The sequence below is a fragment of the Solea solea genome, chromosome 7, assembly GCF_958295425.1.
Source record: "Solea solea chromosome 7, fSolSol10.1, whole genome shotgun sequence".
Lineage (NCBI taxonomy): Eukaryota > Metazoa > Chordata > Actinopteri > Pleuronectiformes > Soleidae > Solea > Solea solea.
Window position 1 is genome coordinate 4,572,076 of NC_081140.1, and position 14,418 is coordinate 4,586,493.

General features: G+C 35.3%; 1 protein-coding gene across 2 annotated transcripts in view; it reads right to left on the minus strand.

The window, feature by feature from the left end:
- The window catches only part of LOC131462736 (alpha-2-macroglobulin), a 46,089-nt gene that overhangs the window by 13,851 nt on the left and 17,820 nt on the right, over positions 1-14,418 (minus strand). For both annotated transcript variants that reach the window (XM_058634227.1, XM_058634226.1), the window contains 4 exons: positions 4,828-5,053; positions 4,534-4,660; positions 2,084-2,205; positions 581-632 (listed from right to left, as the gene is read on the minus strand). In XM_058634227.1, coding sequence (XP_058490210.1) covers positions 581-632; positions 2,084-2,205; positions 4,534-4,660; positions 4,828-5,053 — 527 coding nt within the window. The remainder of the gene's footprint in view (positions 1-580; positions 633-2,083; positions 2,206-4,533; positions 4,661-4,827; positions 5,054-14,418) is intronic.

The following is a 14,418-nucleotide window of genomic DNA, read 5'->3' on the forward strand; positions in this document are numbered from 1 at the left end:
AAACAAACAAACAAACAAACAAACAAACAACATGCAGTGGACATATCTACTGTCTAACTGTAGTAATGTCTCGACTTATAGCTAGTCCCTCTACATGAATGTAGAGAGAAACATGAATGGGGAACCCCATTTAAAGTGTTGAGACCAAATCCAGTGATCCCTGTTCCAATCAGGTCCACAGACCAGTTCATGACAGGGTCAGATCAAAGAACTTCCTTCTCCGACCTTCACAGCCCATCAGGTGGCTCTAACTGTCAAATATCGAGTTAATAACACAGATAATCATTTCACTGATCATGTCATTACAACATGATCCGCTTTGCTAAATCAAATGTGGTCAAATCAAATGAAACGTATCCATGTGGTGGCCAAACTGAAGTGTGATAACCATGTAAAGAGTAAACGGCCGTCAGTGAGACACAACCAGGACTGAACATGTGTGAGCACTTCAACATGTCCCCCAGAGCAAAACAGGACTGACGCTTTAAAGACGCATGAATCATGGGTTTTTAACGCGTGGGTCGAGCTGGCCGTTCACCGAGAGGCATTAAGATAACTGTAGCTGAAGCTCAGTGTTTACCTGCGGGACAGAGGAGAGCGTTGTGACCGACCATCACTGGTGTTCCTTCAGCCTTGAGGTGTGAGAGAGACAGAGAGAGAGAGACAGAGAGAGAGAGAGAGAGACAGAGAGAGAGAGAGAGACAGAACACGATGATGTTAATGAATAATATATAAATGATAAAGTACTGTGTAAAAGTCTCAGGCCACTATTACACGTGTTGTTTTAACAATGCTATCGTGACCATAAATAACCACATGTCAATCTCTTCATTAGAATACAAGCAGAAAATACATGAACACTGTATGCATTATTAAATAACAGAAAATGATCACAAATAAAAAGTATTTGGTGTGACATGACTCTTCAAAACTGGAGTGAAATTTTCCACTGCACAGTTCCAGCACGACTGGCATGTTTTTTTTGTATTTTTTTGCTTTTCCATTAGTGAGAGTACCTGGTCTTTTTTTTTATTACCTGCTCTGACAAGGTTCCAAGTGAGCTGAGCCGATACTAAAATGAATGTGACGTCAGACTCCACTGATTGGTCAGAGTGTCGTCACTGGACGAGTCATGAGCGAAATCTTTGTCACCGTTAACAGCTGTCACCCCTCCCGCCCCCTTTCACACGCCCCCCACAAAAGTGCATGTGAGTGACAGGAGAAGAGGCCGTGAGAAGATGTCAGCCAAGTCATCTATAATAAAATTTGGTTACCTGAACCACAAAGACTTGTTGTGCATAAATACCTCCAAAAGAAAACACAGCGCAATGTGTAAATTCTGCAAAGCGACGCTAACGGAGGGTTAGGGTTAGTCCAACTTTTACTGCCTCGGTCATGTCTTGGTCTCGACCCCTCAAAGTCTTGGTCTCGATACACTGTGGTCTTGGCTCGACTTGGTCTCGGTTTAGGTGGTCTTGACTACAACACTAGCCCCTGGGCTCCTGACAACTAAAAAAACATTTGAGTTGTCATTTAAGGAATCTCCCAGTTAAAGGCCTACCACTATGTGCTGTTAGTCAGCAAACACCTGGCTAATTACAATAATATGGGGCCCATATTAGACATATCATTTAATTGACGGAGCGCCATGCCTAGACATCAGGGGTGGATAATATAGCTTAAAGGCCCATATAAAGACATAATCGTGAGTGTTACCATGCTACATCCTCGATGGGCCCTTTTTAAGATACATCATGACATATCGAGTGTCATGTGGCTTCAGGGCCCCATTTAAATGTTACGATGAATAAAAAAGTAGTGCAAAAATCAGTAAAGTAGGGCTAAGGCTTGGGCTTCAGGGCCCCTGAGCCCTTGGGTCCTTGGGCTCGGCCCTGGTAGGCCTGTTCACAGTAGAACAAAATCTGTTTGTCCTACTGTTTCATGTCAAAACGGTTTATTTAAGTATATAACTATATCATCTGTCACTCACACAAGATGAGGCACCAATTTTTTATCATCGTTTACACATCGTTGATGATAGAACAGAATTTCGACTGAAGCGTCATGTCTGTCAGTCACTGACCTCCACCAGGAGGGGCCGGATCACCGTGTCGATTTGGCCCATGTCGGGGACGGTGACCACCTCATTGCCACATAGTAGATCAGTCTTCATGGCCTCAGCGCTGACCTTCACGCTCACCTCACCTGTGTGCACAAACAAACACAAGCACAGCTGTATTGATTAGCACTGACTTGCCCTGTCACACAGTCACATTTTGCATTCAGAGGCAAAAAAATCTCTCCCCATCTGCTTCTCAACCCAACTCATTATCCACCCTCTTCCTCCATCCCTCCTCTGTGTGCTTTACTTCCTCCCCCTGCTTCCTATCATATTTGCCCTCATTAATCCCCATTTGTTGCCTTATTATACCACCTCTCTCCCACACGGCTCCATCTCCCACACCCTCCCCTCTTCCCCTCGCAGCCCACAATCCTTCACACGGAGGACAAGTACAGATCACCCCCCGAGGGAGAGGTTTCTGAGTGTTTCGTCAGAGATACTACCTGACTTGTTAGTACAAGTGATTGTCAGCATTCCTCTAAGGGGGAGTTAGACGAGTGCAATTTGGCATTCACAAGCGAATCAACTCCATCCTGGCTGATGGAGGCTGATTGAAATCTCTGCTCTCAGACCAGGCAGCGTTACGGTGACAGCCGCCTGCCTTTGCTTCCAGCAGTGAAGACGCAACAGCTGTCGACACCTTTAATGGAGATTCATTAGCTTGTTCTGTCTCATCTTCATTAACGAAGGTATTATGGGCTGTATTGGGCCAAACAAACAACAGCAGTATTTCATCCATACGGTGTGAAAAGTGGTGACAATAATAACTGTAGATTGGGAAATTTCAGCAGAAATAAAGAGGCAGGGAGTCCAAATGTCGAAATTAAAGCTACAGTGCAGAACTTCTGTCACCCCGCGTGCGTGTGTATATATCTATATATATATATATATACACACACACACACACACATATACATATACATGTATATATATATATACACACATATATACACATATACATACACACATATATACATATATATACACACACACATATATATACACACACATATATACACATATATACATATATACACATATATATATACATACATATATACACATATATACATATGTATATATATATACACACACACACACACATACATATATATGTGTATATATACACATATATATGAAACAGCAACAGCTGTCGACACATTTAATGGAGATTCATTAGCTTGTTCTGTCTCATCTTCATTAACGAAGATATTATGGGCTGTATTGGTCCACTGTATTGGTTTCACTGAATAAAAAAAAAAATACACCAACTCTTCAAAATATTATTTCATATATATATATATATATATATGTATATACACATATATATATATATATATATGTGTATATATATATATATATATGTGCGTATATACATATATATGTATATACACACATATATATGTATATGTATATACACATATGAAATAATATTTTGAAGAGTTGGTGTATTTTTTTTTTTTTATTCAGTGAAATGACTTGAGCCGCCGCTGCTTCTTTTTGAGACCAAATTTGTTTTAACAAATCTTTCTTTTGATCACATCACGTTTAATTATTTCTAATTTTGTGTCATTATGTGCAAAGCCCTTAAGAAGTCACAGCAGGTTACAGCATGGTGTTATTTGTATAGATTGCAGCTCAGTGGAAGGGCCACATGTGCAAACTTGAAGGTTTTATCTCTCAGGTGACAACATCTGTCCTATAATTGCAGCAAAGTGAAATAGAAATGCAAGAATCACTCAAAACAAAATGTCGTGAATAAATGTCGTTTAAATATTCTTCCAAATCAAGTTTGACCCGTACTTGAGAAAATAGATAAAGATAGTGATTTTTTAAACATTAACAAAATAATAATTTGAAGAATGAAAAAGCTGATGGCTGATTAATTGGCCAGTAGTGCTCGAACCCCCCTTCATAAAAGAGAAAAACATCAGAAATCAGTCAGTTTCATGATATTCTATGAAAATACGTCTCCAGTGACCTAATGACAAACTTATTAGAACTGTATCTATTTCCACAAGGTGGCAGCAGCAGGAAGCACTTTGTTTAGTGGACTGCATGCGTGTCAACTCAACGGTGGAGAGAGACAGTGTCCACAACACCGCTAGTAATTATGACGCGACGTTTGTTCTGTGTAGACCTACAGTCCACGTACATCAAGCAATGCAGCACGTGAAACAGCAGGTGGCGTCTTCACAGACGAGGGAGACAAAAATCAAGCACTTTCAATGACCTGTGTCTATTTAGGACGACCTTCAAGAGCCTTAAAATGAAAATGATGACCAACACGATACACTAGTTGATCTCTAATTTCTAAATGTCTACGTGTTTAATGTTCAGAGCAGACACAACAAACATCAGAAGCAGCAGAGAAATGTGTGACATCGTCATGTAACCTGTGCTGTTATTACCCAGAGCTGTCGGAGTGACGATCCATGAGAAGGTCCTGCTCTCCTCTCCACACAGACACACAGTGTACTGGCAGCCATCACAGTTTCTGAAGGTGAACTGGTTTGATTCAGTCAGTTTAACGTTCACCTGCACACAGACACGATTTTAAACATTCAAAACCTCTCAACTCGGCCTCAGAAAGATAAACGTTCAGGCAAACTGTAGCCGACAGCCACAAGTCAAGTTAATCAGCAACGTTTTCATACATGAAACTCAGAAAGGTTCATATCTGTCGCCTTCATTCACACATTTACCATCATGCATTTGGTGAGATAGTTGAAGACTGTGGCTTTGAGTGTGAAGACCTCCCCTCTGATGACAGAGTAGGGCAGAGTGAGACTGACAAAGAACGGCTGGAAGGCAGTCAGTCCAATGTTGGGGGACACGCCAAAGCCGATGGAGGAGACACAGAAAGCTCCAGCTTCCCACTTGGTGATGGTGTCGGGGACGGTCTTCTCCACATCTACTGACCCGCCGTCTCTGTGCGGACAAACAAGAGTTACAACTGGAAACAAAAATCTGTGTTTGAAATCGCAGAAGTCACAAAACAACACATTTAAACTTAGTGATGGAGCCATGAGTGGATGAATAACTGCTGCGTGCTGTCATGTAAAATCCCAGAGTTCCTCTCTCTGGACTTTGGTGAGGGGAGTGAGGAGTTCACCGAGTGACACAAACTTGAGCTTCTAGTTGGAAAAGGCTGTCATGGACGGGCCTCACAAATCATCTACATCCATGGTTCTCAAACTGTGGAGTTTCCTCTGGTGGTGCTTGAAGGAAATCTAATGCCACTATACCAGTGTGTGAAGTATGTGTGAGGAGGATGATGAGAGAGCAAATGATCCTATTGGGATTAAATCTTCCTCCTGTGGAAAGTCTGTATCTGACTTTGCTCGGCTTATTTACACCACTTTGTTTTAACGTCGGTGATGATGGTGTTACTTTGAGAGCTCAATGTTTTCTTGGTATAAAAAGTTTGACAAACGCTCATTTACAACTTTAAGTAATTCTGGACTTTTTTTTAATCTGATGATAGGTTGAAAATATGGGTTTTATTGTTTTCCTGGGCTCTGTGAAGTGGATCGGCACTTCCGTGTGCTGATGATGTCATCAGGAAACCTCACCACTCCTCTCACCACCGTAGCGCCTCCTGGTGCGGGCACTAGTCCGGGCACATCCGGTTGCGTACATTCAACCGCAGAAGAAGAAGAACTACTCTCGTTGTAGCTGCTGAGATGCAGAGCATCCACCGTGCCAGAGGGGGAGCTGTGTATCTGAGAGCTGGCCTATCTATTACGTCACTTCCAGGTACCTGGCCAATCACCGGACAGTGGGAAAGCTCTCTTTGGCTAGCCAATCACAACACAGTCCACGTTCTGGGGGTGTGGTTTTGGTCTGAAACAGCGCGGCTGACGAGAGCGTCAGTGAGGAGATATTTTGATCGGCTCGTTTGCAGCGATTAGGAGGTTTTTAACCATGAAAACAAGTTAATATATGTAAGTAGACCTCCATAACGAACATATATGTGACCATGAAAACAAGTTAATATATGTAAGTAGACCTCCATAACTAACATATATGTGACCATGAAAACAAGTTAATATATGTAAGAAGACCTCCATAACTAACATATATGTGACCATGAAAACAAGTTAATATATGTAAGTAGACCTCCATAACTAACATATACGTGACCATGAAAACAAGTTAATATATGTAAGTAGACCTCCATAACTAACATATACGTGACCATGAAAACAAGTTAATATATGTAAGTAGACCTCCATAACTAACACGTATGTGACCATGAAAACAAGTTAATATATGTAAGTAGACCTCCATAACTAACATATATGTGACCATGAAAACAAGTTAATATATGTAAGTAGACCTCCATGACTAACATATATGTGACCATGAAAACAAGTTAATATACTGTATGTAAGTAGACCTCCATAACTAACATATATGTGACCGTGAAAAAAAGTTAATATATGTAAGTAGACCTCCATAACTAACATATATGTGACCATGAAAACAAGTTAATATATGTAAGTAGAACTCCATAACTAACATATATGTGACCATGAAAACAAGTTAATATATGTAAGTAGACCTCCATAACTAACATATATGTGACCATGAAAACAAGTTAATATATGTAAGTAGACCTCCATAACTAACATATACGTGACCATGAAAACAAGTGAATATATGTAAGTAGACCTCCATAACTAACATATATGTGACCATGAAAACAAGTTAATATATGTAAGTAGACCTCCATAACTAACATATATGTGACCATGAAGACAAGTTAATATATGTAAGTAGACCTCCATAACTAACATATACGTGACCATGAAAACAAGTTAATATATGTAAGTAGACCTCCATAACTAACATATACGTGACCATGAAAACAAGTTAATATATGTAAGTAGACCTCCATAACTAACATATACGTGACCATGAAAACAAGTTAATATATGTAAGTAGACCTCCATAACTAACATATACGTGACCATGAAAACAAGTTAATATACTGTATGTAAGTAGACCTCCATAACTAACATATATGTGACCATGAAAACAAGTTAATATATGTAAGTAGACCTCCATAACTAACATATATGTGACCATGAAAACAAGTTAATATATGTAAGTAGACCTCCATAACTAACATATATGTGACCATGAAAACAAGTTAATATATGTAAGTAGACCTCCATAACTAACATATATGTGTGACCATGAAAACAAGTTAATATATGTAAGTAGACCTCCATAACTCACATGTATGTGACCATGAAAACAAGTTAATATATGTAAGTAGACCTCCATAACTAACATATGTGACCATGAAAACAAGTTAATATATGTAAGAAGACCTCCATAACTAACATATATGTGACCATGAAAACAAGTTAATATATGTAAGTAGACCTCCATAACTAACATATACGTGACCATGAAAACAAGTGAATATATGTAAGTAGACCTCCATAACTAACATATACGTGACCATGAAAACAAGTTAATATATGTAAGTAGACCTCCATAACTAACATATATGTGACCATGAAAACAAGTTAATATATGTAAGTAGACCTCCATAACTAACATATATGTGACCATGAAGACAAGTTAATATATGTAAGTAGACCTCCATAACTAACATATACGTGACCATGAAAACAAGTTAATATATGTAAGTAGACCTCCATAACTAACATATACGTGACCATGAAAACAAGTTAATATATGTAAGTAGACCTCCATAACTAACATATACGTGACCATGAAAACAAGTTAATATACTGTATGTAAGTAGACCTCCATAACTAACATATATGTGACCATGAAAACAAGTTAATATATGTAAGTAGACCTCCATAACTAACATATATGTGACCATGAAAACAAGTTAATATATGTAAGTAGACCTCCATAACTAACATATATGTGACCATGAAAACAAGTTAATATATGTAAGTAGACCTCCATAACTAACATATATGTGTGACCATGAAAACAAGTATATATATGTAAGTAGACCTCCATAACTAACATATATGTGACCATGAAAACAAGTTAATATATGTAAGTAGACCTCCATAACTCACATGTATGTGACCATGAAAACAAGTTAATATATGTAAGTAGACCTCCATAACTAACATATGTGACCATGAAAACAAGTTAATATATGTAAGAAGACCTCCATAACTAACATATATGTGACCATGAAAACAAGTTAATATATGTAAGTAGACCTCCATAACTAACATATACGTGACCATGAAAACAAGTTAATATATGTAAGTAGACCTCCATAACTAACATATACGTGACCATGAAAACAAGTTAATATATGTAAGTAGACCTCCATAACTAACACGTATGTGACCATGAAAACAAGTTAATATATGTAAGTAGACCTCCATAACTAACATATATGTGACCATGAAAACAAGTTAATATATGTAAGTAGACCTCCATGACTAACATATATGTGACCATGAAAACAAGTTAATATATGTAAGTAGACCTCCATGACTAACATATATGTGACCATGAAAACAAGTTAATATACTGTATGTAAGTAGACCTCCATAACTAACATATATGTGACCATGAAAACAAGTGAATATATGTAAGTAGACCTCCATAACTAACATATATGTGACCATGAAAACAAGTTAATATATGTAAGTAGACCTCCATAACTAACATATATGTGACCATGAAAACAAGTTAATATATGTAAGTAGACCTCCATAACTAACATATATGTGACCATGAAAACAAGTTAATATATGTAAGTAGACCTCCATGACTAACATATATGTGACCATGAAAACAAGTTAATATACTGTATGTAAGTAGACCTCCATAACTAACATATATGTGACCATGAAAACAAGTTAATATACTGTATGTAAGTAGACCTCCATAACTAACATATATGTGACCATGAAAACAAGTGAATATATGTAAGTAGACCTCCATAACTAACATATATGTGACCATGAAAACAAGTTAATATATGTAAGTAGACCTCCATAACTAACATATATGTGACCATGAAAACAAGTTAATATATGTAAGTAGACCTCCATAACTAACATATATGTGACCATGAAAACAAGTTAATATATGTAAGTAGACCTCCATAACTAACATATATGTGTGACCATGAAAACAAGTATATATATGTAAGTAGACCTCCTTAACTAACATATATGTGACCATGAAAACAAGTTAATATATGTAAGTAGACCTCCATAACTCACATGTATGTGACCATGGAAACAAGTTAATATATGTAAGTAGACCTCCATAACTAACATATGTGACCATGAAAACAAGTTAATATATGTAAGAAGACCTCCATAACTAACATATATGTGACCATGAAAACAAGTTAATATATGTAAGTAGACCTCCATAACTAACATATACGTGACCATGAAAACAAGTGAATATATGTAAGTAGACCTCCATAACTAACATATACGTGACCATGAAAACAAGTTAATATATGTAAGTAGACCTCCATAACTAACATATATGTGACCATGAAAACAAGTTAATATATGTAAGTAGACCTCCATAACTAACATATATGTGACCATGAAGACAAGTTAATATATGTAAGTAGACCTCCATAACTAACATATACGTGACCATGAAAACAAGTTAATATATGTAAGTAGACCTCCATAACTAACATATACGTGACCATGAAAACAAGTTAATATATGTAAGTAGACCTCCATAACTAACATATACGTGACCATGAAAACAAGTTAATATACTGTATGTAAGTAGACCTCCATAACTAACATATATGTGACCATGAAAACAAGTTAATATATGTAAGTAGACCTCCATAACTAACATATATGTGACCATGAAAACAAGTTAATATATGTAAGTAGACCTCCATAACTAACATATATGTGACCATGAAAACAAGTTAATATATGTAAGTAGACCTCCATAACTAACATATATGTGTGACCATGAAAACAAGTATATATATGTAAGTAGACCTCCATAACTAACATATATGTGACCATGAAAACAAGTTAATATATGTAAGTAGACCTCCATAACTCACATGTATGTGACCATGAAAACAAGTTAATATATGTAAGTAGACCTCCATAACTAACATATGTGACCATGAAAACAAGTTAATATATGTAAGAAGACCTCCATAACTAACATATATGTGACCATGAAAACAAGTTAATATATGTAAGTAGACCTCCATAACTAACATATACGTGACCATGAAAACAAGTTAATATATGTAAGTAGACCTCCATAACTAACATATACGTGACCATGAAAACAAGTTAATATATGTAAGTAGACCTCCATAACTAACACGTATGTGACCATGAAAACAAGTTAATATATGTAAGTAGACCTCCATAACTAACATATATGTGACCATGAAAACAAGTTAATATATGTAAGTAGACCTCCATGACTAACATATATGTGACCATGAAAACAAGTTAATATATGTAAGTAGACCTCCATGACTAACATATATGTGACCATGAAAACAAGTTAATATACTGTATGTAAGTAGACCTCCATAACTAACATATATGTGACCATGAAAACAAGTGAATATATGTAAGTAGACCTCCATAACTAACATATATGTGACCATGAAAACAAGTTAATATATGTAAGTAGACCTCCATAACTAACATATATGTGACCATGAAAACAAGTTAATATATGTAAGTAGACCTCCATAACTAACATATATGTGACCATGAAAACAAGTTAATATATGTAAGTAGACCTCCATAACTAACATATATGTGTGACCATGAAAACAAGTATATATGTAAGTAGACCTCCATAACTAACATATATGTGACCATGAAAACAAGTTAATATACTGTATGTAAGTAGACCTCCATAACTAACATATATGTGACCATGAAAACAAGTTAATATATGTAAGTAGACCTCCATAACTAACATATATGTGACCATGAAAACAAGTTAATATATGTAAGTAGACCTCCATAACTAACATATATGTGACCATGAAAACAAGTTAATATATGTAAGTAGACCTCCATAACTAACATATATGTGTGACCATGAAAACAAGTATATATATGTAAGTAGACCTCCATAACTAACATATATGTGACCATGAAAACAAGTTAATATATGTAAGTAGACCTCCATAACTCACATGTATGTGACCATTAAAACAAGTTAATATATGTAAGTAGACCTCCATAACTAACATATGTGACCATGAAAACAAGTTAATATATGTAAGAAGACCTCCATAACTAACATATATGTGACCATGAAAACAAGTTAATATATGTAAGTAGACCTCCATAACTAACATATACGTGACCATGAAAACAAGTGAATATATGTAAGTAGACCTCCATAACTAACATATACGTGACCATGAAAACAAGTTAATATATGTAAGTAGACCTCCATAACTAACATATATGTGACCATGAAAACAAGTTAATATATGTAAGTAGACCTCCATAACTAACATATATGTGACCATGAAGACAAGTTAATATATGTAAGTAGACCTCCATAACTAACATATACGTGACCATGAAAACAAGTTAATATATGTAAGTAGACCTCCATAACTAACATATACGTGACCATGAAAACAAGTTAATATATGTAAGTAGACCTCCATAACTAACATATACGTGACCATGAAAACAAGTTAATATATGTAAGTAGACCTCCATAACTAACATATACGTGACCATGAAAACAAGTTAATATACTGTATGTAAGTAGACCTCCATAACTAACATATATGTGACCATGAAAACAAGTTAATATATGTAAGTAGACCTCCATAACTAACATATATGTGACCATGAAAACAAGTTAATATATGTAAGTAGACCTCCATAACTAACATATATGTGACCATGAAAACAAGTTAATATATGTAAGTAGACCTCCATAACTAACATATATGTGTGACCATGAAAACAAGTATATATATGTAAGTAGACCTCCATGACTAACATATATGTGACCATGAAAACAAGTTAATATATGTAAGTAGACCTCCATGACTAACATATATGTGACCATGAAAACAAGTTAATATACTGTATGTAAGTAGACCTCCATAACTAACATATATGTGACCATGAAAACAAGTGAATATATGTAAGTAGACCTCCATAACTAACATATATGTGACCATGAAAACAAGTTAATATATGTAAGTAGACCTCCATAACTAACATATATGTGACCATGAAAACAAGTTAATATATGTAAGTAGACCTCCATAACTAACATATATGTGACCATGAAAACAAGTTAATATATGTAAGTAGACCTCCATAACTAACATATATGTGTGACCATGAAAACAAGTATATATGTAAGTAGACCTCCATAACTAACATATATGTGACCATGAAAACAAGTTAATATACTGTATGTAAGTAGACCTCCATAACTAACATATATGTGACCATGAAAACAAGTTAATATATGTAAGTAGACCTCCATAACTAACATATATGTGACCATGAAAACAAGTTAATATATGTAAGTAGACCTCCATAACTAACATATATGTGACCATGAAAACAAGTTAATATATGTAAGTAGACCTCCATAACTAACATATATGTGTGACCATGAAAACAAGTATATATATGTAAGTAGACCTCCATAACTAACATATATGTGACCATGAAAACAAGTTAATATATGTAAGTAGACCTCCATAACTCACATGTATGTGACCATTAAAACAAGTTAATATATGTAAGTAGACCTCCATAACTAACATATGTGACCATGAAAACAAGTTAATATATGTAAGAAGACCTCCATAACTAACATATATGTGACCATGAAAACAAGTTAATATATGTAAGTAGACCTCCATAACTAACATATACGTGACCATGAAAACAAGTGAATATATGTAAGTAGACCTCCATAACTAACATATACGTGACCATGAAAACAAGTTAATATATGTAAGTAGACCTCCATAACTAACATATATGTGACCATGAAAACAAGTTAATATATGTAAGTAGACCTCCATAACTAACATATATGTGACCATGAAGACAAGTTAATATATGTAAGTAGACCTCCATAACTAACATATACGTGACCATGAAAACAAGTTAATATATGTAAGTAGACCTCCATAACTAACATATACGTGACCATGAAAACAAGTTAATATATGTAAGTAGACCTCCATAACTAACATATACGTGACCATGAAAACAAGTTAATATATGTAAGTAGACCTCCATAACTAACATATACGTGACCATGAAAACAAGTTAATATACTGTATGTAAGTAGACCTCCATAACTAACATATATGTGACCATGAAAACAAGTTAATATATGTAAGTAGACCTCCATAACTAACATATATGTGACCATGAAAACAAGTTAATATATGTAAGTAGACCTCCATAACTAACATATATGTGACCATGAAAACAAGTTAATATATGTAAGTAGACCTCCATAACTAACATATATGTGTGACCATGAAAACAAGTATATATATGTAAGTAGACCTCCATAACTAACATATATGTGACCATGAAAACAAGTTAATATATGTAAGTAGACCTCCATAACTCACATGTATGTGACCATGAAAACAAGTTAATATATGTAAGTAGACCTCCATAACTAACATATGTGACCATGAAAACAAGTTAATATATGTAAGAAGACCTCCATAACTAACATATATGTGACCATGAAAACAAGTTAATATATGTAAGTAGACCTCCATAACTAACATATACGTGACCATGAAAACAAGTTAATATATGTAAGTAGACCTCCATAACTAACATATACGTGACCATGAAAACAAGTTAATATATGTAAGTAGACCTCCATAACTAACACGTATGTGACCATGAAAACAAGTTAATATATGTAAGTAGACCTCCATAACTAACATATATGTGACCATGAAAACAAGTTAATATATGTAAGTAGACCTCCATGACTAACATATATGTGACCATGAAAACAAGTTAATATACTGTATGTAAGTAGACCTCCATAACTAACATATATGTGACCATGAAAACAAGTGAATATATGTAAGTAGACCTCCATAACTAACATATATGTGACCATGAAAACAAGTTAATATATGTAAGTAGACCTCCATAACTAACATATACGTGACCATGAAAACAAGTGAATATATGTAAGTAGACCTCCATAACTAACATATACGTGACCATGAAAACAAGTTAATATATGTAAGTAGACCTCCATAACTAACATAT